Source organism: Archocentrus centrarchus, chromosome 6 (genome assembly GCF_007364275.1).
Source record: "Archocentrus centrarchus isolate MPI-CPG fArcCen1 chromosome 6, fArcCen1, whole genome shotgun sequence".
Taxonomy (NCBI): Eukaryota; Metazoa; Chordata; class Actinopteri; order Cichliformes; family Cichlidae; genus Archocentrus; species Archocentrus centrarchus.
The window spans coordinates 17,757,005-17,782,717 of NC_044351.1; the positions used below are offsets into that span (position 1 = coordinate 17,757,005).

The 25,713-nt window shown below is 38.5% G+C and overlaps 1 protein-coding gene across 1 annotated transcript in view; it reads left to right on the forward strand.

Moving 5' to 3' along the window:
- Positions 1-5,275: 5,275 nt before the first annotated feature.
- LOC115781419 (mucin-2-like) overlaps positions 5,276-25,713 on the forward strand; it is a 39,199-nt gene continuing 18,761 nt past the window's right edge. The window contains 29 exon segments of the mRNA XM_030731059.1: positions 5,276-5,388; positions 5,567-5,605; positions 5,691-5,952; positions 6,051-6,165; positions 6,427-6,514; positions 6,599-6,711; positions 10,894-11,107; positions 11,205-11,330; positions 16,771-16,888; positions 16,959-17,097; positions 17,231-17,335; positions 17,439-17,508; positions 17,598-17,735; positions 17,817-17,981; positions 18,064-18,158; positions 18,278-18,404; positions 18,498-18,756; positions 20,888-20,937; positions 21,044-21,144; positions 21,248-21,399; positions 21,628-21,766; positions 21,843-21,950; positions 22,454-22,633; positions 22,707-22,946; positions 23,048-23,204; positions 23,357-23,485; positions 23,969-24,119; positions 25,091-25,134; positions 25,210-25,370. Coding sequence (XP_030586919.1) covers positions 5,310-5,388; positions 5,567-5,605; positions 5,691-5,952; positions 6,051-6,165; positions 6,427-6,514; positions 6,599-6,711; positions 10,894-11,107; positions 11,205-11,330; positions 16,771-16,888; positions 16,959-17,097; positions 17,231-17,335; positions 17,439-17,508; positions 17,598-17,735; positions 17,817-17,981; positions 18,064-18,158; positions 18,278-18,404; positions 18,498-18,756; positions 20,888-20,937; positions 21,044-21,144; positions 21,248-21,399; positions 21,628-21,766; positions 21,843-21,950; positions 22,454-22,633; positions 22,707-22,946; positions 23,048-23,204; positions 23,357-23,485; positions 23,969-24,119; positions 25,091-25,134; positions 25,210-25,370 — 3,864 coding nt within the window. The 5' untranslated portion in view covers positions 5,276-5,309.

Sequence of the window (25,713 nt, forward strand, 5' to 3'; positions counted from 1 at the left end):
TAACCACTGCCCTGACCTGGAAATCCATTTTAAAATTATATCAGTTATCAAAAAGGCATTCAGATTTGTTATACTTCAGAGATATTTTTTCAAGTTATAAAAAGTTGTTTATTGACAATACTAAAAAAAAGAAAACAAAAAAAAAACATGCATACATTTCTAAATGAACTCTGAGCTTACCAGCAGGCAAATGGAATGCCTGAAGAAAAGGGCTGAAAGAGTCACCATGTCACACGTGTGTCACGTCCCCTACACCTACACACACACACAAAAAACAAACTAAAGTGTAGCACAAACCAAATGATGCATAAATAGCCACTGCATACAGAAGCAGATCCCACCACCGGGGGGACCCAGTCACCTCCCCCAGAGGCCTTCAACTCCTAAATAAACCAAAACACAAATTATATACACAAAACAGTACTTCACTACAATGTGTGGTTAACCCTGCTGCAGAATACACTAGCAATCTGCAGCTAGCCAAAAGCGTCCTTCCAATGGGTTAACACACAAAAAAATAATAATAAAAATAAAAATTTCAAACCTCACCAAATAAAAAAGCAGACCAAAATAATCTTAAAACAGTCTTTGAATTAAAACAGTGTGTGATAATTCACCAGATTCTAAAATCAAGCACTTTCTGTAACACAAGGTGGATCGATCAGCAACAGCACAATGAGAACTGAAGCAGCAGCAACATAAACATGACCCTTACCTGTAACAGCAAGGGGAAACACATGAGTGGAAACCCAGAAGTGTACGTCACAGGAGAGCAAGATGGCAATGTTCAGGTGGCCACTACCTTTTATACTGTGGCTTCCTAACACTATTGGTCAGGTGATTAATACCAGAATGAATTTCCCTTCTGCTACAATGGTTTTGCGGAAGTAACTACTGACATTAACTCTGACAGATCAATTGGAGAGAAAGAGTCTAAACAAATGCCAGCAGTGCTGAAAGCAGATGAATATGAAGATATGTCTTTGACATGGTTATAATTAATTTTTATCTGTAATGGCTAAAATTTTATTTGTGAAGAAACCAGTAATTACTAGTTAAAGTGAAAAGAATACTCGGCTCAACAGAGCTCTGACCTTTGTCAGCCTGGCTACAGTGATGAAAAGAAACCTGGGGTTGTTCTTATTTTCTTCAATTAATGATGAATAGTAAGATGCCCTTGCTTTTTTTTTTTCATAGAGCAACAAACTCTTTTTCCAGGCTAAATGAGCATCTTCTAAAGTAGTGAGATGCCATTCCCTCTCCAGCTTACATGCAATCTGCTTTCAACTATGCTTTTGTGAGTCATACCACCAAGTCAGTGCTTTCTGATTTGAGGCCTTCCTTTTCAGAGGAGCCACAGCATCTAAAGTCATATGCAGAGCAGATGTAAAACTATTATAGATAATCTACCTCACTGGGAGCAGAGTTTAGGTAGCTGCTCTGCACCCAGTGTGGGCACATGGCATTGAAGAAGAAAGGAATTATGTCCTTAAACTTAGTTTACAGCACTTTCAGAAAGACTGCTACTGTAAATATATATATATATATATATATATATATTCCCTACTACTGTGTAATTCATTAAAGTAAATGTAAATGTTATTAAAAAAAGATCAGAGTGGAGGGGGTTTTCAGGAAATACTGTTAAGTCTTCAGTTTCTGTGCCATATGTCAGGACAAGATCCAGAGTATGATTAAAGTGGTGGGTGGGCTCCTTTACATTTTGAAAGAAGCCCACTGAATCCGATGACAGATTAAATGCGTGTTGAGGCTGTAATTTTCAGCATCTACATGAATGTTAAACACACACTATAATAATTTTTTCTGAACTGAGCACTAAATCAGATAAAAAGTCTGAGAAATCAGACAGAAACTCTGAGTAAGCACCAGGTGGACAATAGATAATAACAAATAAAACAGGTTTTTGAATTTTCCAATTAGGGTCGACAAGACTATGAGTCAGAGTTTCAAAAGAATCAAAACTTTGTCTGGGTCTTTGATTAATTAATAAGCTGGAATGAATGATTGCAGCTAATCCTCCTCCTCGACCTGTGCTTCGAGCATTCTGGCAGTTACTCTGACTCAGGGGTGTTGATTCATTTAAACTAACATATTCACCCTGCTGAAACCAGGTTTTTGTAAGGCAGAATAAATCAATATGACGATCAATTATTAAATCATTTACTAACAGAGACTTGAAGGGAGAGACCTAATATTTAATAATCCACATTTAACTGTGTTACTCTTTGGTGCAGTTGAGGATGCTATATTAGTTTTTCTTTTTGAATTTTTATGCTTTAGTAGTTTTTTTGCTGATTTTTGGTTTGTTTTTTGGTGGTCTGGGAGCAGACACCAGATAGGCTTTTGGGGAGATGGCAGGAGGAGAGAAGCTATAAGAGGCATGTAAGACTGCAACTCTGCTTCCTGGTCTCAATCCTAGGTAGTCACATTTTAGGAGGGTTAATAAATGGTGGTTGCGGCTCAGGAGGTACAGCAGGTCATCTACTAATTGAAAGGTTGGTGATTTGATTCCTGGCTGCTCCAGGCTGAATGCCAAAATATCCTTGGGCAAGACACTGAACCCCAAGTTGTTTTCTGAGGCAACTGTCAGAGTGTTTATTTGTGTGAATGTTAGATACTAAGAACCCAGCTACAGAAGGAAGTGTTTGTATGACTGGTATGAATAGGTAAATGCAAACATATTGTATAAACCACTTTGAGTGCTCAGCTAGAGTAGAAAAGTGCTATATAAGAACTAGTCCATTTATCATTTTAAATGGACCATTCACTCACCCATCCAAATCACTGAATTCAGGTGTTCCAATCACTTCTGCTGAGGATTCAGACCTCTCGAGCTTGAAGAATTCTTAACAACTTCCATGGTGACCAGTGTATAAAATCAAGCACCTAGACATGCAAGCTGTGTCCAAATTCAAGGCCGCATTTGTAGGCCGATTATGTCACAGCGAGGCAACGAAGGCTATCCAAATTCAAAGGCTCTTCCAAATGCGGTCGTGACACACCGTCTGCGTCAGTGCCATACCATACTGTGATACAGTAAATCAGAAGGCTCTCAGTGGATGAGTGGTAGAAGGTCAGAAGCAGGTTTGAGCCCAAGTTGTTCTTCCTGAGGATGTGCTGGAGAACCAGTCTCTCAAAGCACTTCATGATTACTGGTGTGAGGGCCACAAGGCGGTAATCATTTAGGCTGCTGATGGATAACCTTTTTGGCATGCGGATGATTGTGGCTGTTTTTAGGCAAGGAGGATGACTGCTTGGGCCAGACTACAGACCTCAAAACATCATGTGGCCTTCATATTAGCTCAAGAGCAGTGCATAGAGAACTTCATGGAATGGGTTTACACGGCCAAACAGCTGCATCCAAGCCTTACATCACCAAGCACAATGCAAAGTGTTGGCTGCAGTGGTGTAAAGCATGTCGCCACTGGACTCTAGAGACATGGAGATGTGTTCTCTGGAGTGGCAAATCACACTTCTCCATCTGGCAATCTGATGGACGAGTCTGGATTTGGCGGTTGCCAGCAGAGTGATACTTGTATGACAGCATTGTGCCAAGTGTGAAGTTTGGTGGAAGGAGGGGGGGGTTACAGTGTGGGGTAGTTTTCCCTTAGTTCCAGTGAAAAGAACTCTTAATGCTTCAGAATACCAAGTCATTTTGGATAATTTCATACCTTTGGGATGAATAAGAGCAGAGACTGCAAGCCAGGCCTTCTTGTCCAACATCAATGTCTGACCTCACAAATGTACTTCTGGAAGAATGGTCAAAAATTCCTATAAATGCACTCCTAAACATTGTGGAAAGCCTTTCCAGAAGAGTTGAAGCTGTTATAGCTGCAAAGGATGGGCCAACATCATATTAAACCCTATAGATTAAGAATGGGATGTCACTCAAGTTTATATGTGTGTGAAGGCAGATGAGCAAATACTTTTGGCAATATAGTGTATGTTGAGCACTGGCTGGCAACACCAAAAGCTTCTGAGGTTACAGGCATATAAACTGAAAATAGAAATATTGCATATGGATGAAGCTCGGTTTTGTTCTAGGGTTGCTTTGCTGCATCTGGCACAGGGTGTCTTGGATTTGTGCAGGGTATAATGAAATCTCAATCTCAATATCAAGGCATTCACACAGCAAAATGTGCTGACAAACCTGTCGGAAAGCTTTGGTCCTCCAACAGGATAATGACCCAGAACACACAGCTAAAAAGCATCCAGGAATGGCTATGAACAAAACATTGGATTATTCTGAAGTGGCTTTCTATGAGCTCTGATCTAAATCCTACTGAACATCTGTGGAAGGAGCTAAAACATGTAATCTGGAGAAGGCCTTCAAACCTGAGACAACTGGAGCAGTTTGCTCAGGAGGAGTGGGCCAAAATACCTGTTGACAGATGCAGAAGTCTCATTGAGAGTTACAGAAGCAGTGATTGTCTCAAGAGGTTGTGAAACAAAATATTAAGTTAAGGGTAGTAAAATTTTTGTCCAGGCCAATTTCAGTAATTTGTTTTTCTGTTTTGTTTTGTTTCTTTTTTTTAATGATTCTGTTGAACCACAATTCAAAAACAATGTCTGATTTTATTAGTTAATTTTCAATAAATTTTTATTTATTATTACTTTTATCAGGGTCAAATTATTTCTGTAATCAATGTGGGTTTTTCTTTCTCTTTAATGCGAGGGTACCAACAATTTTGCCCCCATCTGTAGATTCTGTTAGTAGGCTAAATGTACAGGTTAGTCCGTATAACATTTCACAGGGATACAACTTTGGCACATATTTGTTCAAAGCGTGGTCCAGTGTTTCATGAATTTTCTTATGTCAGCAAAGATACTGAGGACCAATCCACAGCTCAAATACTGTGGGTTGGTCTATCTCATTCTGACATGAGAAAAGTAAGTGATTCTTGTTTGATCAGGCATCTTTCTGATAAAAATCGAACCTGAAAATGTTCCATAATTTAGGAAATTACAAATAAACTGTATGAAAGTTAAAATTTAAAAGATTTTTCTTTCTAATATTGATCTTTACCCAACATTACCATTAAAATTAAGGTATGGAACCTGAGAGAGGGAGTGACAAGATCCATCATGACTCAAATAGATGAAGATGAAATGTTTTTATAAGGCACTCCATGCGTGTGGTTTTAATGTACACAAAACAGTTTGACACTTAGATTGCATCTCCTGCTCCTCCTAAACTGCAAACATCAAATGAACTATATTAAATGGTCCTTTCAGTGAGATATCAGTTGGTGCACCTTTCCCTCTCTCAGGACAGGGACTGAAGAACCATGAGGACAGTCAGCATGCAGCTTGAATGGGTGATACCATGGCTCAGCCTTTGCTTTGGACTATCAGCAGCCACCAGTGGTATGTACACTGTTGGACACAATGAGAGTGGCAAACATAGATGTGTAAAGATGAAACTTTTAATTTTTCTGCTTTTCTTTCCGTTCTGTCTTAAGATGAATAGAACTCAGGTACACATTTTATTTGTCTGACATTATGATAAAAAGCAGCTGTGATAAAGGTCTTTCTTCTTTTTAAGCCATGGTTCAGACGATGGGCAACATGCCAGTAATTACAGGTAAATTTTTTTTCAGAGATGAAATCAAGCAAGAAAAATGATAAATTTACACTTTTGTAATGATTTGTTTTCCTTCAAAAACTAGAAGTGAGATCTTCTCACAATAGCCAGTTCTGCAGCACATGGGGAAACCACCATTTTAAGACCTTTGATGGAAAGTTCTTCAGTCTTCCCTCCACTTGCACCTACATGTTTGTATCCCAGTGTAAGGCCATCTATAACAGTTTCAACATTCAGCTCCAACGACAGGAGATAAATGGTGTTACCACCATTCAGAAAGTCATGATGAAACTGGATGGCGAAAATGTGGAATTAGCCAATACAGCCATCAAAGTCAACGATGCAGTGTGAGTTTGGATTGAAAATGTGACTTTTCAATAACAGCTGACGTACTGGTTTTATAGATGGTTAATGTCTGTGGTGGGTTTTTTTTTCTTGCTCATAGTGTCCAAGTTCCCTTCAGCCGAGGTGGCTTTTCAATAGAAAAAACTGCATTTTATGTTAAAATTCAAGCAAGGCTGGGATTGGTCTTAATGTGGAATCAAGAAGACTCTCTCTGGGTATGCTTGTTATATCCTGTGTATGAACTTACTGTACTAAACTATGATAAATAAATTGTACTGATTACAAAGGTAATATTACAGAAAATGCTAAACTATAAACATAAATTTTAGTGTGACAGGCATTCTTAAGGACAACTGCTCTCAGAGCAGACAACAGTCCAGCAAAATGGCAGGCAGTTTTACCAGAGTAATATTTGCAAATAGTAACTGAAGATTTCCTATTTCTTCATTCATATCTAATTTTCATCTGGTTTTAAGGTCGAGTTGGATGCAAAATTCAAGAATCAAACCTGTGGCCTGTGTGGTGACTTCAATGAAGTGATCCATGATGAGTTCACCATGGCAGGTAAAAACTAAATGCTAAAGCCTAAAAAAACCCTAAAATACACAAATCTATGTTCACACTTGCTAAAACCTTGTTTCCCATTAGAAACAATGATTCCTTTAAGTGCTGAAGATTATGGTGACCTGTGGAAAATCAAAGGTCTGTCTGACGATTGTGAGAAAGAGTCCCCTCAAGCCACACAGACATGTGATGTTCAGGTATGTAAAAATGTATTTGCTTAATTTATATATATATATATATATATATATATATGGTGTACAAAAGTATTCAGCCCCCTTTTCGCTGAGTGCAACCAGTTGCATTCAGAAGTTGCCTGATGACTGCTAATGACTAATGACTGCTAATGACTAAAAAGAGTCCACCTGTGTGGACTCTTTTTAGTCATCATTTAGTCAGTACAAATACAGCTGCTCCATGACGGACTCAGAGGTTGGTTAAGAGAACATTGGGGAGTAAACAGTAGGGTTTAATATTTTTCCCGAAAATGACATGAATCAAATTCCCGGGAAATGGCTCGTCATTTCCCGGGAATCCCGGGAAAAAGTTTATTTATTTTTTTATTTTAATTAGGCCTTCTGTAGCCTGTGTCGGCCTTAACCTATTGTGATATTGTAGAGGTAGCTTTCCAGCTATGTCCTGTTATGCCCAGTAGGGGGCAACGTCAGCTTGATTAATGCAATAAAACCTACATCTCGACATTCAAGTGCTCGAGCTATGCGGTGTTGTATCGTTCCTCAACACTCCCTTAACAAATATAATTCGAATATTCCTGCATTGTACATGGAATTATACCAAGCTATTTTACAACTGCTGGTACAAAACAATACGGTTCATCTCCACAGCATTGATAAAGGCTCAGCCACGCTGTCGTGGCGACATCTGTTGCACTATATCTCCACCAGTGGAACGCTGTAATAGTCATTGAAAAGTTAACTACCGTACTACACTATAATATGGCATAACACAGGGCCTTGAGTAATGCACTACGACTTGGTCATTGCCATTCTGGCAACAGCAAATTTATAACACCGTGTCTGAGGGTTAAAGTAGGTTCGCTGTGAATCGTCTTTTGAAAAACTGGCCAATCCTTATAGCCTAAAAAATATACATTTTACTCAACTCCATTTTAAAAGCGAAATATGTTAAAGCAATCTATTTCATGATAATTTCTTCACCCATTAGGCCCGTATCCTAATTCATGATTGTTAGTAAGCGGCTGCAAACGAGGAAAAGAAACACTCGAAGTTAAACAGATATTTCTTTATTGTTCAGGGCAGGCATATTTTATAGGCTATATAATGCAATATAGTAATATATAATAATATAGAATTATATAATACAAAATACCTTAGGGTAAACACATTGCCTACGATTTCAACAAATTAAAGAGGAAAAAAGTACAACTGTTTAATACCTCTATTAAAACGCTTGAGATGAAGGCTGAAGCCTTAAACGGAGGCTGAATGTGCCTGAAATGAAGAGTAATGCTTTTCGCATTAAACGAACCCTTCTCTCAATATTTCCTTAAATTTAACATTCTGAAGCTTTCTTTTCTTTCTGAAAGTCAAATCGACGCGCACGACTTTTTTCCCGGTTTCCCGTCTAACGTTTCCCGGGAAACGGGAAATGGTTCTGATCGCATTTCCCGGGAATCCCGGATCCCGGGATTAAACCCTAGTAAACAGCATCATGAAGTCCAAAGAACACAACAGACAGGTCAGGAATAAGGTTGTGGAGAAGTTTAAAGCAGGCTTAGGTTATAAAAAGATTTCCCAAGCTTTGAACATCTCACAGACCACTGTTCAATCCATTATCTGGAAATGGAAAGAGTATGGCACAACTGTAAACCTACCAAGACAAGGCCGTCCACCTAAACTTACAGGCTGAACAAGAAGAGCACTGATCAGAGATGCAGCCAAGAGGCCCATGGTGACTCTGGACGAAATGCAGAGATCCACAGCTCATGTGTGGGAATCTGTCCACAGGACAACTATTAGTCGTGCACTGCACAAATGTGGTCCTTATGGAAGAGTGGCAAGAAGAAAGCCATTGTTAAAAGAAAACCATAAAAAGTCCCATTTGCAGTTTGCCAGAAGCCATGTTGGGGACACGGCAAACATGTGGAACAAGGTGCTTTGGTCAGATGAGACCAAAATTGAACTTTTTGGCCAAAATGCAGAATGCTATGTGTGGCGGAGAATTAACACTGCACATCACTCTGAACACACCATCCCCACTGTCAAATATGGTGGTGGCAGCATCATGCTCTGGGGCTGCTTCTCTTCAGCAGGGACAGGGAAGTTGGTCAGAGTTGATGGGAAGATGGATGGAGCCAAATACAGGGCAATCTTGGAAGAAAACCTGTTGGAGTCTGCAAAAGACTTAGGACTGGGGCGGAGCTTCACCTTCCAGCAGGACAACAACCCTAAACATAAAGCCAGGGCTACAATGGAATGGTTTAAAACAAAACATATTCATGTGTTAGAATGGCCCAGTCAAAGTCCAGACCTAAACCCAATCGAGAATTTGTGGCAAGATCTGAAAACTGCTGTTCGCAAACGCTCTCCATCTAATCTGACTGAGCTTGAGCTATTTTGCAAAGAAGAATGGGCAAAAATTTCAGTCACTAGATGTGCAAAGCTGGTGGAGACATACCTTAAAAGACTTGCAGCTGTAATTGCAGCAAAAGGTGGTTCCACAAAGTATTGACTCAGGGGAGCTGAATACTTTTGCACACCAGACTTTTCAGTTTTTTATTTGTAAAAAATGTTTTGAATCATGTATAATTTTCATTCCACTTCACAATTGTATACCAGTGTATTCCAGTGAAATATATTTATGTTTGTGGTTGTAATGTGACAAAATATGGAAAAGTTCAAGGGGTATGAATACTTTTGCAAGCCACTGTGTGTGTGTGTATATATATATATATATATATATATATATATATATATATATATATATATATATATATATATATATATATATATATATATTAGGGGTGGGACTTTAATGCGTTAATTTCGAATAATTAACTACGGGGAAAATAAGGAATTAAAATTTTTAACGCATTTTAATTGCACTTTGCACCATGGAACGTTTCTCAGTGCACGAGTTCCAGGCATACAGATTATATCGACGCACGATGTCAAAAATTCAGGGGCTGCATCCTTCGAAGGACTCGGCCCACTTAGACCGGTGTTGTGCCAAAAAGTGATCGTCTGCCAAAAAGTGATTTCCGGTATTTGCCAGAAAATGATTGCCTGTATTTAAACTGTTGTAAATGACTTTCTGATCTAAAATCTGTGGAAAATATGTCAAATATATCTCTCGTGAATTATATTAAGTCATTTTGAGCGAGAAACAACATTTCTGTCACAAGGTAGAAGCTGCAATCACTTTTTGGCAGTGTTTTTTATATATTCTTTATTTATCAGGGTAAAAACTGTAATTGATCTTTAAAATGTCTTTTAAAAAGAAATCTGGCCAAGAGGGCAGCAGAAATCACAACAAATATAACATTACACTCTATAAAGATATTTGTAGTGACCGAAGAGGACTGGATTCATTATAATGTATAATAATGAGTCAGAAACATACTTGAAAAACAGGTAATTTCTTTATTTTATATACAAGCCCTTCATAAATCCTATTGACTACACCCTATTCACCAATATAAGCAAAGACATTATACATAAAAGCACATAGAAACATCGGAAATCACTTTATGGCAGACGATCACTTTTTGGCACAACACCGGTCCTTCGCAGCCGACGAAGACCGCAAAGGCTGGAAGTGAGCAGCTACCCTTCATATCAGCATATCCTGCCCTCACCTCTGCGTAGCTTATGTCGCCTAGCAACCGTGAGTGCGAAGTACAGCTGTGTAAAAGCAGCTGGTTAAACGGAGAACAAACTTTTGCTCCTTTTTGTGGTTTAATTTTAATTCTTTAATTCAAAATAAGCTGTTAAAACAAGCATAACACATTTCAACATCAAGGAATACAGCTGAGTGAATGATTAATTTCCAACTATATTAAGTGAGACATTAATGTTGAATAAAACTATCCAGTTATGATGCTTAACTTTAATTTCAGGAGTTTGCTTATCACAGGAGCACTTCCACCCTTTGTAGTACTTTGTAGTAGACTTGTGGGAAAATAAACAAAATTTTGAAGTTTAAGCTTATGTATATTGATTCATTCATCAACCAAACTTAAATTAATATTTATCATGTTAAATATTGAAATGCGATTAAAATGCGATTAATTTCGATTAATTAATTACAAAGCTTGTAATTAATTCGATTAATCCCACCCCTAATATATATATATATATACACACACAGACTTTAAGTGCATGATATACTTTGACCAACAGGAAAACATCTGTGAGAAACTGCTGAATAGAGCTGCATTTGACAGCTGTAAAGGGCTGATTGACACTGAGTCCTTCATGACAGCCTGTAAGAGAGACCTGTGCTTGTGTAACAGCAAGAATACGTCTTGCCTGTGTTCAACCATGTCAGAATACTCCCGTCAGTGTGCTCATTTAGGCGGGAAACCAAAGCAGTGGGCATCAGCAAAAATCTGTGGTAAGACCAGAAACAATGTGATTGGATATTTATTTTGTAATAACATCGTAATAACTTTTATTTTGAATTTTAATTGCAATTTTTGTGTGCTGAAAAGGAAATGAATGCCCCTTCAATATGGAGTATCAGGAATGTGGTAGCCCCTGTAAAGACACTTGTAGAAACCAGAGGAGAAGCGAAGTCTGTGATACGCACTGCATTGATGGATGTTTCTGTCCATCTGGTAAGTTTTTTAGTTACTAATGCATGAAATATATATATATATATTTTGGTTGTTTTAGTTTTGTTTTGTTTATTAGGGATAGGACCTACTCAGTACTATTTTTGCAAGGCTAGATGTGTTGTCCTTTTAACTTGACACTCTTTAGTGTATTTGTGAAGCTACATTGGTATTTAATAAAATTTGGCCATCTTTGGCTGCAACAACATGTACAGGGTTCTAGCCAGTGGTTGATTCCCTGGCACAATGCCATGCTGAGACTGTCTTACACCACGCTGAGAATTTCACCGGTTCAAAACTCTTCTATTACTGCAATTAGTAAGCGGCGTGCACCCCGCCCTGTTGCCAATACCATGCTCTGATTTGTTCTCGCTTCACTATAGTATTATTTCACTACAATTTGCAATCTACCACCAGACACAGTCAGGTTTGTTCACAATGTGCACATGCAATCTCCCGACGGTCATGTTCAGGTTTGATTTTGCGGGGTTACAGAAAGCAAAATGGCGACTAGTATGAACACGAGGGGGGAGAAGAAGAAAAAGGGAGCAAATGACATTTTCTGCCTTCCTATTAAACTTAAAATCCCAGGAACTGTGAGAAGCCTTGGAGAAAAAGCTACAGTTCCCAGCAAAATTATGTTACTTACCGTTGTTGTAGTTAGTGGCTTGCATTAAAAACATGATAGTTCATGCTGACAATGTGATAACGAATATTTAGACATAGGAAGTGCTGTTGGCAGCTGATGAGATTGATAAAACACCTGGATTATGTTTTTGTTGCGTACACTTTTTTTTTTTTTTACGTGATTTATGCAAAACCATTAGTGGAAAGAAACGCAACTCTGGGACACGCTGAATGCATGATATGCAGGGTTTGTACAGGTGCTGGAAACCCTTGAAAATGCTTGGATTTTAATATTGTCCTTTCAAGGTTTGAAAAGCATTTGAATTTTGGATATAGTACTTGAAACTGCTTGAAATTGTAACTGCTTTTATAAAAAATTTTAAAATAACTATCTGATTGAATAGTTTGCTTATGAGATAGAGAAAGAAAATCAGTTGGAAAGTCTGAAATGAAAATTTCTCAGCCTGGGCCTGGCCTGCACATCTGCATGCGAACTGTCAGTCTGTCTGGGACCCAGCCCTCCCCCGAAGACAGAGAGTTGCCATTTTAATGAGTGTTCGCTGGAAAACAGCAAATTCCAATTATGGATAAGACGAGTATGGAATTATATTTAGGTCAAAAGTCACACAAGAAAAAACATAATCCGCACAAATAATGTCATTCCTCGAGCACAGGTATTCATTCCTCGTGAGTTAATTGAACAACTCATGCACGTAGAACTCAGCAGCTGCGCGCACGAACATATCGCATATGAGTGTCTGCTGTGCGCGTGCTGCTGTAGGTTCACTTTCTCGTGAGGTAACTTTACACGCCCAGAGCTGAATTCTACACTTGTGAAGAAACTAACTTTTCACCATTTGGGCAGAGCCTATGGAGCCTAATGTGATTGGTCACTTTGATGGATAGTTCAGGTTACTGCATTAGACTGAGTTACACCATGGCAGAAACATAAGAGCTGTTTTAAACCAGATTTGCTCACAGTAAAGAGAATAAAGTTTCCAGAATTAACAATCAATAGTTAGTGGTGAAGCCGGCGACCACATACATATGCTGCGTTGCGGTGTGGGCGGCACGGGTTTGAGTCCCGGCCTGTTGCCAATTTGCCCGCGTGTCTTCCCCAGTATCTTTCCCCCATTTCCTGCTCATAAAAGCTGCTGTGGCCAAAAATTCAAGAGAAAAAAATTTATTGTTTTCTTTCAAGTGACTATATTACCATATTTTTAATGTGATTATAAAATGTGAAATCATTTTGAATATGTATGTATTTGTATAAAAATGTATCACAGTGTTATTGTGCTGGAAAATCTTGAAAATTAATGTTGAAAGTGTTTAAAAAGTGCTTGAATTTGATCCTGGAAAAGGTGTATGAACACTGGATGTGCAAGTCTTCTGGTTTATTAGAGAATTATTGCTAATAAGGCCTGAATTAGAGATCTGCAGTAACCAGAAATCCCTTCTGAACCCTAACCTGTAACATATGACCAGTGATGTCAGTAATGCATTACTTAGAAACGTTACTCTAATCTGACTACTCTTTCTCTGTAACGAGTAATCTAAGGCGTTACTATTTGCAGTCCAGTAATCAGATTAAAGTTACTTATCCAAGTCACTGCATTACTATTTTTGTCATTTTCTTAGTAAAAAGATATATTTTTGCTTTCTTCTTGCGTTTCGGGGAGTGATGTCTGGCCGATGCAACAATTAAGACCTGTTTTCAGCATGAGGACAATAACAGCACAGCGACACAAACGGGAAGAGAGATGCATGTTTCTCGCTGGAAATAACCAGCACTATTTTGAGTTTGTGTCAGCTAAAGATGACAATATCAAGGTTAGTTGTGCACTCTGTGCTGGTGGCAAAGTGCTATCTAGCTTCAAAAACACGTCAAAGTCGAAGAAACATTTGGAGTCGCAACATGGCACAGTCAAACCTACAGAGCGAGTCCCACAAGGTGGTGCGAAGCAGAGCTGTGGCTAATGCAGGAGGCCCCCCACAGGGTTTATACAGGAATCCTAGAGTTCAATTTACTACCTTTAACTACCTATTTTTACTACAAGCACGAAATCAAGCAGCAGCCGTTTTTGGGGTAGTGGTGAATTCACAGCACTAAGCCATGTAAGATGATCGCCTATCTCTCACCAAAGACAAAACTTTATCCCACTTATTGAAGGTGTAACAGTGACTTTGTCTTGACTAAAACCTCATACACATTAATATTCCAAACACATTTCAAAAAGTGGCGCAGTGGGTAGGCGCTCGCCTTGCAGCCAGTGGGTTGCCGGTTTGAGTCCCTGCCCCTGTGCTGCGTTGTGTCCTTGGGCAAGACACTTAAACCACATTGCCTTACGGTAGCGCCGGTCTCTGGCTGTATGACGGCAGATGCTCGTCTCTGGATGAGTGATCTGGAACAATTATTTCGTTGTGTCCCTTGTGCACACAATGACAATGAGTTGTATCTATCTAAATTTGCTTTTTTAAGAATATAAACAAAATGCAATGAAATTCAAGTTTCACAAGCCAATTATTTATTTTCCAATAGAATACTGGTTTGCTGCTGAGGTGTGATGGCAATACTTGTGCCCGTAGCTGACCTTGAGGTTGCAGTTACAGTGCTTTGTGTAGCACAAAAAACAAAATAGGGATCTGTACCCCTGCGCGCACAAATCCGCTGCTGGTGAATGGTGGATGCTCGGTGTGATTTGATCGCCGTCACACTGTTTCAGGTCAAATTTATATATTTTTGTTAAAATTTTTATTAGCAAGCACTTCCTGTTAGCGAAACTCACGTTTTTGTCGTTTATTTCTGCACAAAACGCGCATCGAAGGTGAGGACAATATACAGGAAAATGCATGGCATAAATTGTTGGGCATAACTCTGGTTTTACTTGGCCTATTTATGTAATTTAAAAACTGGTACATAGTTTGAAGTCTGCACTTTCGATTCAGGAGCGCCCCGATGCTACCTCATCTAAAATCAGCGATGTCATTTTGACGCGCCAGCGCGTCCGTGTACTCCAGACGGTTAAACCAGTCTTTGAATGCCGGGTCATCGTCCCAAAGTTGTGAAAACTACATTTTCCCATGACGAGGCGCAAAATGACTCCGCACATGTGCACAGCAGATCGGACAGTGGAACTGCTCATCTATCATCGTCAGCTCAGGTCCTGCTAAGTAGTTATATTTCTATACAGATCTTATAGTTAAACGAACTTAAAGCAAAAAGTCTGCATCAATGGAAAAGTCAAAATATATTGAAGGGGTGATGAAAAATTTACTACCAAGTCAAATTCTGTTTACTACCTTTTACTAGCCTTTATTTGACCTCATTTAATTTACTACCTTTTACTACCCCACGGAAACCCTGCCCCAGCACCCAAACAACAAAAGCTGGACTTCGGTACAAAACCAGTAAGTGGGACAGAGCTGAAGAAGTTGGTCGGACAGTATGTAGTAAAGGAAATGCTGCCCTTAAACATGTTTGACTCATCCTCGTTTCGTGGTCATCATTTTTATGTTGAGGCAGGTGGGGGTGGCGGGGTGCTGCTGGTGTTGTGCCAAAAATGATCGGCTGCCATAAAGCGATTTTCGGTATTTGCCAGAAAGTGATTGCCTGTATTAAATGGCTGTAAATGACTCGCTGACCTATAATCTGTGAAACATATCTCAAACATATCTCTCATGAATGATTTAAGGTAATTTTGAGCGAGAAACAGCATTTCTGTCACAAGGTAGAAGCTGCAATCAGTTTTTATATGTTCATTTTTTTATCGAGGTAAAAAGTGTCGTTGACATTAAAAATGTATTTTAAAACAGAACCGTGGCTCAGAAGGCTGCAGAAATTGCAACAAATATAACATCACAGATCTATAAAGATATTTTAAGTGGCCAAAAAGCACTGGATTGATTGATTATAATGTAGGTACTACAGACCCTTTTACAGCCTACGTCATCAAAGGATGTGTGCGCATTTTGGCAAGGGAAGTGAACTGCTAATCCATTCACATCAATAAAAACATGGAGACTGCGCAGCGTTTAAACGTGATTTAAAAGCGATATCAGCATCAAAAAGTGGACTTAAGTTGTACCGAATGGAGGCGTCTGTGCTTGCAAGCTTTCAAATATACTGATAAAATTTGGACTGAGGACACGATCAGGACTGAGGACATGATCAGAAATGCTCACGTTTATATGCCTATTTTATATCAGGTAACGTTATTTATCTTCCGTTGTTTATACTGGGATGTCAGGTATCTAAAGTAAACAGCATTAGCTGGTAGGCTATTTGACTTTCAAACAGTAGTGTGCCTGGCTTTTTACAGGTGAGGACTCAGAGAGTCCTGATTTTTAAATTAATATTTAATCGCACTATCGATTACAAAATGCAGTGCCAGTCAAAAGTTTGAGCAGACTCGCATATGAATGGTTGAGCGTGTCTCACAGTGTGACTGGAACAGTATATATTTTTTTCCATTGTAAATCAGTAATATATGCAGCTGGAAAACTCTTAGCAAGCTAGAAAAGCAATTTGACAAAGTACTCACGCCGTGCATGTACAATTCGCTGTGAGGACGTAGTTCTCTGATTTGTTTACAATGGCCCGAGCCTCATACACAGCGGTCCTGTTTCCTTGTCTTTGACTTGGAAGAACTTCTGCCTTCAAGACACAAAATTCAGAGTCTGTAAAAGGGTCTATAACAGACTCCTACTGTACTCTACTTACCAATATAAGCAAGTTTGGTTACTCAACTGTTGATGGGAGGAGATTGTGGACAATGAAACATGGGTAATTTTAGTAAATATATCTTTTTTTCCCAAGGGACTGTCTTTGATGATGTCACACATACTGGGTGTGTCACTGTTGACAAGTGCAGCTGCATGCATAATGGCCTAACATACAAACCTGGAGAATCCTACTCAGGGCCATGCAAAGAATGGTAATTTCTTTAGCATCATGTGTTTTTTGAACTGGTTTATTTAGATGAACTGACTGACCTCTGTTAACAGCACCTGCGCTCAGGGTAAATGGAGCTGTGATAATAAAGACTGTCCTGGTGTCTGCTCCATCCTGGGTGGCTCTCACATCTCCACCTATGATTATAAAAAGTATTCCTTCCACGGAGAATGTTCTTATGTTCTCACAAAGGTGAGGTGAAAAAAGGGGTGTTTATTATTATTATTATTATTATTATTATTATTATTATTATTCACAAACCAAATATAATGATAAATGTAAGCTACAAATGTAATTAAGTGCATTTTTCACTTTTCAACTGTAGGAAATAAATGGGAATTTCAGTGTTCTTGTTGACTTGAGCAAATGTGAAAAATCTGATATCTCAACTTGCCTGGCTTCAGTCACTCTAATACTGCCAAATCATGTGGTAAATTATTTATGTTAAATTACATTTATTTTGGTCTCTGTATGCAATATTTATTGTAAAGAGTTCAGATGTGTTTTCTGATAAGACATATTTTGTCCTGTAGGTGATTGTAATTGAAGCCAGTGGGAAGGTCATGTATAACAGCTTGGTCTCTCAGCTTCCTCTCTTCATGGGTGAGGACTTGTTTCCTTTTTAGTGTGTCTTCTCTAATGAAGATTTAAATTAGTCCTTTCATTTAATAAGAAATATATGTCTCTCACAGATGGCATCACAATTTTCCACCCATCTACTTTCTTTATTGGAATCCACACCACCTACGGGATTGATCTTGAGATTCAGCTCACACCTGTTATGCAGGTCTACATCAAAGCCAGTGTTTCTAACAAGGGAAAACTCATCGGTGGGTTTGGATCTTGATTGGTTTGGCTCAAAGTTTAAAATCTAAAGGCTGTTAAGTTAGAGCATCATTATCTTTGTCCAGGTCTTTGTGGAGATTTTGATGACGATGGATCAAATGACTTCAGAACAATGAGTGGAATGATTGAAGGAACACCTTGGACATTTGCCAGCGCATGGAAGACCAAAGCAATCTGCCCTGATGTGAAAAACATACTTGATGACCCCTGCAGTTTGAGTACAGAAAAAGGTAGGGCACAGACATCATGCTCTATGTTTGTTGTTGTTGTTGTTGTGTTATCATGTTTTATTGAACATGTTTCCTTCTGTAGAGAAATATGCCAAACACTGGTGCTCCCAGCTGTCAGACCCAAAAGGGTTTTTTTCACCGTGTCATTCTGATGTACACCCAAAAGTCTATGAAAGCGTAAGCAGTGATTTCTTCTTTTGTTTGTAGTCTAGTCTATGTGCATATATTTTTTAATATTTGGCTTATTAGCTGTACATTTATTTATTGATTCAGCTTGTTGCTGTTTCTCTCTGCAGAATTGTGTTTATGACACCTGTGCCTGTGAAAAAAGTGAGGACTGCATGTGTGCTGCTTTATCCTCCTATGTTCATGCATGTGCTGTTGAAGGTGTCCTGTTGACTGGATGGAGGAACAGCACATGCCGTAAGTTTAACCTAAATGATCTACCTGGATAAATTAAATCTGTCTCTATTTATAACATTTAAACTGTAAGCGGTCCCTTTCCTCTTCCAACAGATAAATATACAACTGACTGCCCTCCTACTTTTGTGTATGACTACCAAATGACAAGCTGTGGTCGCACCTGTCGCTCTCTTAGTCAGTCAGATTTAACATGTGGGGCCGACTTTACCCCACTTGATGGCTGTGGCTGTGCTGAAGGAACTTATCTAAATGAGAAAGGCGAGTGTGTATCACCCTCAGAATGCTCCTGTCATACTGAAGACACAGTGGTTCGATCCGGTCACGTCATTACGCTCCGTAATGGACAAATTTGGTGAGCATTTCATCTTCTGCAAAAATAAAATATAAAAATGTACATTTTATAATATCAGTGTTAACTTTGACAGCAAATTTTGATTTAGTTTTAGTCATAGTCTTTCGACAAAAATGTAATTTAGTTTTAGTCATAATTTAGTCATCTGATTTGAGTTTTAGTCTAGTTTTAGTCGACTAATTAGCGTAAGAATATAGTCGACTAAATCTACAGTCGATTCAGTCAACTAAAATATAAAGGGTGTAAAATGTAAATGCTTTTCCTTCATTTCCCTTGAATTAGTCATTATACACACTTACACGAAATTAAACATTTATTGAAAGTTATGGAATATTGTTATGCTTGAAAGACCAATACACACACATATTAAACAAACAACATCTTTATTTACCTGACCTTGTTTATTGAGCATAACAATAAAATACTGAGTAGGCCTGCTCTGCCTGAAAAATTTAGATCAAATTTGTGCAACTGTGTGTTTGATTGTTTTCCTAACTTGTCCTGCCCTATCACAAAATAAAATAAGTTCTGATTGGATGTCATCCCCCCCAAGCATTTTCATCTCATTTTCATTCATACAGAAAGTGTCAATTTCATCATCATTTTTATACTTTTAGGTAGTTTTTGTTTAGTTATCGTCTCGTTTTTGTCATGAAAAATAAGGGTCGTTGATGAAAACTATGATGAAAATAGTTCATCAACAAAATTAACACTGTATAATATCTGGGGTTTTTTTTTTAATTTGATGATGGTAGATGGTTAACATGAAATAGATAATAAGAAGGGATGAGAAAACATTAATGCTGTATGCTGTAAAGTACTGCACTTGAGCTTTCAAGGAATTTCTTATGCTGGCATTATACTTTTGAAAAAGTTTGTGATTTGTACTTTGCCCTCCAGATGTCTGCTTAAAGAGATTTGGATATCAAACAACAATTGTCAAATTGTTGCACTTCTGTATGTAGTCTGACATTGTTTTTCACTCTAACCAATTTTCACAAGGGGAGATTTTATACTCTGAAACCGGCCACTAGTGACCAACATGTTCCACTTGGCTCTAACATCATTTCTAGTCAGCACCAGTAAATAGCCATAGAACCATACTGGTTTTGATGGGGTCCTAAGAGGGGAGCAAAGTCAATTAATTAAGTTTCTCCATTTGTTTTACAGTAGCCATCCAGCTAGTGTGCTGAAAACAAATTAGCACGAGCTGTTTAAAATGTCCTTGTTAGAGTGCAGCTTGACAATGCTTGGTATTACTTTGAGTACTGATTGGCTGGTGGTGTGTGTGTGTGTGTGTGTGTGTGTGTGTGTGTGTGTGTGTGTGTGTGTGTGTGTGTGTGTGTGTGTGTGTGTGTGTGTGTCACTGGCACATGTTGTCTTTTACAGAAAGGCAAGCACAAACAATGTAAAATAAAAGTATTAGCAAATTATGCACAAGTATCAAAAGTAAAAGGAATTGCAGAAAAAAAATATTCCTGTTATATGGATTAACATTACTGCTGAAGGTGTTTAAGGCTGAGCTCATTTTACACATTTCATACTCTGTTTAATCGAGAACTAAATGTTTGAAAAATGAAGGTTGTGTGTTTTTTGTTATTATTATGTAATCATCATTATCATCAACATTTTACTCTCCAAAGTGAGCCTATGGCAGCCCCTAGAACCGTCTAGTCAAAAGTTGTCAAATTTGGCACATTTCTTCAGGTATGTGTCACTACTTGAGCACTCTGCCGCCACTGTTGGGCCAAAGTTGGACTTTGTTTGTGACCATAACTTGTGACTCGTGTGGCTGATTTTGGAAATTAAACTACTGTTGGAGTCCTTTGATCTAGCCAACCCTGTGACAAAGACAAATCAGTCCGCTCATTCAGCAAGTGGATTGAATTAAATGTCTGAACCTAAGGAGATGTCTTATGAAGTTAAAACTCTGGCAACAGCTGTATTTATTATATCACACTGTAGCTTCACCAATGCATTTCAGCTTGTGTTGTTTACGAGGATCATCAGGTGAAGTTGTGCCAGAAACATTCAGCCTGGACACAAGCAAATGAAATTGATATCTTGACATTTCACTGGACTCATAAAATTCATCCCTTTTTTCTTTGTCTTGTCTTTCTTTGTATTTCAGCTCCTGCAATGGTGGGCAATTAAGCTGTACAGGAAGCAAAATAGTTGAATGTAGGTATAAAGTACTCTGTTCATCAAATGATTCCTTCTACAGGAAAGGAAAGTATTAGTAAAGCATACAGTAGTGTCATTTGTAACACACAATCATTGTTCTCAGCATGCACAAGCCCGATGGTTTTCTTCGACTGCTCAAATGCACAGCCAGGTGAAAAGGGATCTGCATGCCAAAACAGCTGCCAGATACTGAACACAGAATGTGTAAGACTGAGAAGCTGGTTCATGACTGCTACACATGTATATCACAACAGTATAATCAGATATTAAATATACTGCTGAAATATATTCCTGTTATTCTTCATAGGTCAGCACACACTGTGTGTCAGGATGTGTTTGTCCTGATGGCCTGCTGTCAGATGGTAATGGAGGCTGTGTAAAGAAGGAGGACTGTCCCTGCCCATATAATGGGGAGTTTTATAAACATGGAGAATCTGTTAAAGTGGACTGCAATACATGGTGAGGTTTTCCACGGTTTCTCGCGATTAAAAGAATTAAAAAATTTTACGTTTAAATTTTTTTTTAACATTTAAAAAATATTTTTAAAAATTACCATAAATGTACTCAAACTGCAGGGGTCCCCAAAATATGTTTTTCAGATCAGGGCAACTTGATTAGTTGTGACCAACTTGTTTGTTGGGAATTAGTGATATTTTTTAAAATTTGCGTTCTTTCTTCAAATCTTAGCACATGCAAGAGGAGCATTTGGGAATGTACAGATCAGGACTGTGGTGGAACCTGTACTATATATGGAGAAGGGAATTACATCACTTTTGATGAAAAGAGATTTGCGTTTCATGGGGACTGTAGCTACATCTTTGTCCAGGTATAGTTTGTACTTATGTTTAGTCTTTGTGACCGGTTAAAAGTACGTTTGTGATACTGATATCAGAATCTTGCAGGATTACTGTGGAGATGATGTGAACGGCACCTTCAAGGTGCTGATTGAGAGCATCCCCTGTGAAAATGCTGAAACTGTCTGCTCCTTTGAAATCAAGCTCTACTTGGGGGTATGCGCTTGAAGTGTATTGTATTCACGAAATTTTGAAAATGCAGACACCTTATAAATAATGATGTATGATTTCATAGTTATGACCACGATATCACTATACTGTACTTAAAAAAAAAACAAAACAAAACAAAACAAAAAACCAGAATGTGCTGTGTTGCCAGGGATATACTGAGTTGCACTGTGAGCTGCAGCTTGAGCCCTGTTTTACATTTTGGAAAATTAAGCAAGCCAAAAATTTAAATATTAATCTTTTGCTGTGTATTGTTGCTGAATTTCTCTTATAGGTTTTGGTACATATGTACACCGACTGTGTGCTTCAGTTGAACTTGTTTTTATGCTACATTAGATAATAGGTAATAGCTACAACATTCTGATTGAGCACTGGTGAGATAGAAACTATGAATTATAAGATATGATCTAACTTTGTTGCACTTACTAATGAGTTTAAATGCTCAAAATTGTTTGTCAGAAATTCTAATAAGCATGTTTTGTTATTTTCAGAACAATGAAATTCGTCTCTCAGATGAAACTATCAAAGTTATCAAACAAACCAGTGGGGAGGAAATACCTTATCAGGTCCACACTGTGGGTCTGTATTTAGTCATTGAAGCAAAGAACGGCCTCATTGTAATTTGGAATAAGAGGACAACCCTCATGATCAAACTGGCATCTACATTCAAAGTATGTGACCTATACTCAAACTGCAGCTGCAAATTCAGTTTCCACTTTACAAATCAACTTCTTCTTGTTTTAGGGCAAAGTCTGCGGTCTGTGTGGCAATTATGATGGAAATATTAGGAATGATTTCACCACCAGAAATAAAGAAGTTGTGGTTGATCCCATTGTGTTTGGAAACAGCTGGCAAGTGTCACCTACCTGTCCAAGTGCACAAACTCCAAAAGATGCCTGTACACTATACTCACACAGGCAGGCATGGGCAGTGAAACACTGCAGCATTATCAAGAGTACAGTGTTTGCTAGCTGCCAATCAAAGGTAAGATTTTATGAATGCAAGTACAGAGTAAATTATGTTCTATTCTATTGCCAACTATAATTCACCTTTTACTTGCATATACAATGACTTATTTCAAAAAGGTGGATCCCCAACTCTATTTTGATGCCTGTGTGAAAGACACGTGTGCCTGCAATGCAGGAGGAGATTGTGAGTGTTTCTGTTCAGCTGTAGCAGCCTATGCAGCAGCCTGTAATGAGGCAGGAGTCTGCGTGAAATGGAGAACTCCCACCATCTGCCGTGAGTATTGTTTTCTTGTTCTGTGAAGAGATAATAATAAAACTGTTGAATATAATTTTAAAAAGTGTCAGCATTAGCTCTGTATACAAATTAAGTTTAATATGAAAATTGAGTTAATGATTATTTATGATTCATTGCTTTTGTTTTATTAGCTGTATTCTGTGATTATTACAACCCTGATGGAGAGTGTGAATGGCATTATAAGCCTTGTGGAAGATCATGCATACCAACATGCAGAAATCCCTCAGGAAAATGCTACAATCATCTTCCAGCATTAGAAGGTATAAATTCTAAGAAAGGGATAGTGCATGCATTTTTAGGTTTACAACTATACACTGACCATGTCACCTCCTTTTAAGTAAAGTCAACAATTTTGTGCAAATATGCTTAAAATTATTGTATTCATTTTCAATTCCATATTTTCTTTTTATATACTGGGCTTTGGTGTTGTCCCCTCAGTTCATCCACTGTCTGAAATAAACTATTTTAGCATCCTTCCTCTTCCATCCATCCATCCTTTTTCTTTCACTTATCCAATTAAGTTAATTTTCTTCTGACTGGCTGCCCCTTACGGACAGAAGATTGCAGCAGCGTGTGACCATATTGAAGAATTTTCGCTCTCATTGGCATCCTATAAAACCACAAGTAAAAAAATTTTCTGAAACTGTGTGCTAAGAGCAGTCTGAAGTTGCACACACAATGCTGACTTAATTATTACCATGTTTTATACCATGATAATTTACAATGTCGTTTCAATTTTTAAGGTTGCTATCCAACCTGCCCACCAGACCGACCTTATTTGGAAGACGTTACCATGAAATGTGTGCCAGTGACAGGATGTGGCTGCTATGATGATGAAGAGAATCATTATAATGAAGGAGAATCCATGCCTTCAAATCAAGACTGTTACAGCTGGTGAGAAACGTCCCACCATACTAATGCTGTAACTGTTGAAAAAGTTGATAACTTTTATATTTTTTTATCAAAAATTATTTTTGTTCTTCTTTCGGCTGCTCCAAAAGAGTGTTTGCCACAGCAGATCATGTGCCTCCATCTCACCCTATCTCTAGCATCCTCTTCTGTCACTCCAACCCTCTGCATGTTCTCCTTCACTACATCCATGTATCTTCTCAGTGGTCTTCCTCTTTTCCTCCTGTCTGGCAACTCATTGTTCAACATTCTTTGTCCAATATACCCATTATCCCTCCTCTGCACATGTCCAAACCATCTCAGTCTTGCCTCTCTAACGCTACATATATGTAAAAAATAAATTACCGTATTTTCCGGACTATAAGTCGCACTTTTTTTCATAGTTTGGCGGAGGGTGCAACTTATACTCCCGAGCGACTTATATGTGAAATTATTAACACATCAACCAAAATACTCCAGCCACTTGACATCTCCGTGAACCGGAGCTTTAAGGTAGTCTTGCGTAACCTGTGGGAGCAGTGGATGATGGATGGAGAGCACAGCTTCACGCCAACCGGGAGAATGCACCATCCAACTTTCCTGGAAGTCACTGGATGGATCAACAAAGCATGGGCTTCAGTGACAACCAAAACCATCCTGTCGGCCTGTTCAGCCTGTTCTTTAATCCATTATTATTTTAAATTGCCTTTCAAGATGGAATGTCTGTTCTTGGTCTCGGATTTTATCAAATAAATTTCCCCCCAAAATGCAACTTATAGTCCAGTGCGACTTATATTTTTTTTTCTTCATTATGCATTTTTCTGCTGGTGCGACTTATACTCCAGAGCAACCTATAATCCGAAAAATATCTCTAAACGTTACTTAAAAATATGAGGGTAATGTAAAGAAATACATGTAGATATATGTTTTCATAAATCTATTCAAGTTATATCATGTTTCTCTCATTTACTATTCAGTTCCTGTTCTTCAACGAAGAGGGACTGCAAGTATGATGCCAAAGGTGACTGGGATAAACATTATACATTAAACAGGTGCAGCAGATAAGTGCTGTTAACATATTTTTATTCTTTTGCAGCTTGCCCTTGTTTCTTCAATGGTCAGAAGTACAAATTTGGAGAAACGATCTATGACACACATGATGGAGATGGATCCTGCATGACTATTTGTGGAGAAAATGGAATTATTAACGCTTGCACTACTACTACAACCACTACAACACCTCCCACATACACCACTACAACTCTTCCCACATCAACCACTACAACAACCACTACAACACCTCAACCAACAACCACTACAACACCTCACACAACAACCACTACAACACCTCACACAACAACCACTACAACACCTCACACAACAACCACTACAACACCTCACCCAACAACCACTACAACACCTCACACATACACCACTACAACTCCTCCCACAACAACCACTACAACACCTCACCCAACAACGACAACTCCTCCCTCATCAACCACTACAACACCTCACACAACAACCACTACAACACCTCACACATACACCATTACTACTCCTCCCCCATCAACTACTTCAACACCTCCCCCATCAACCA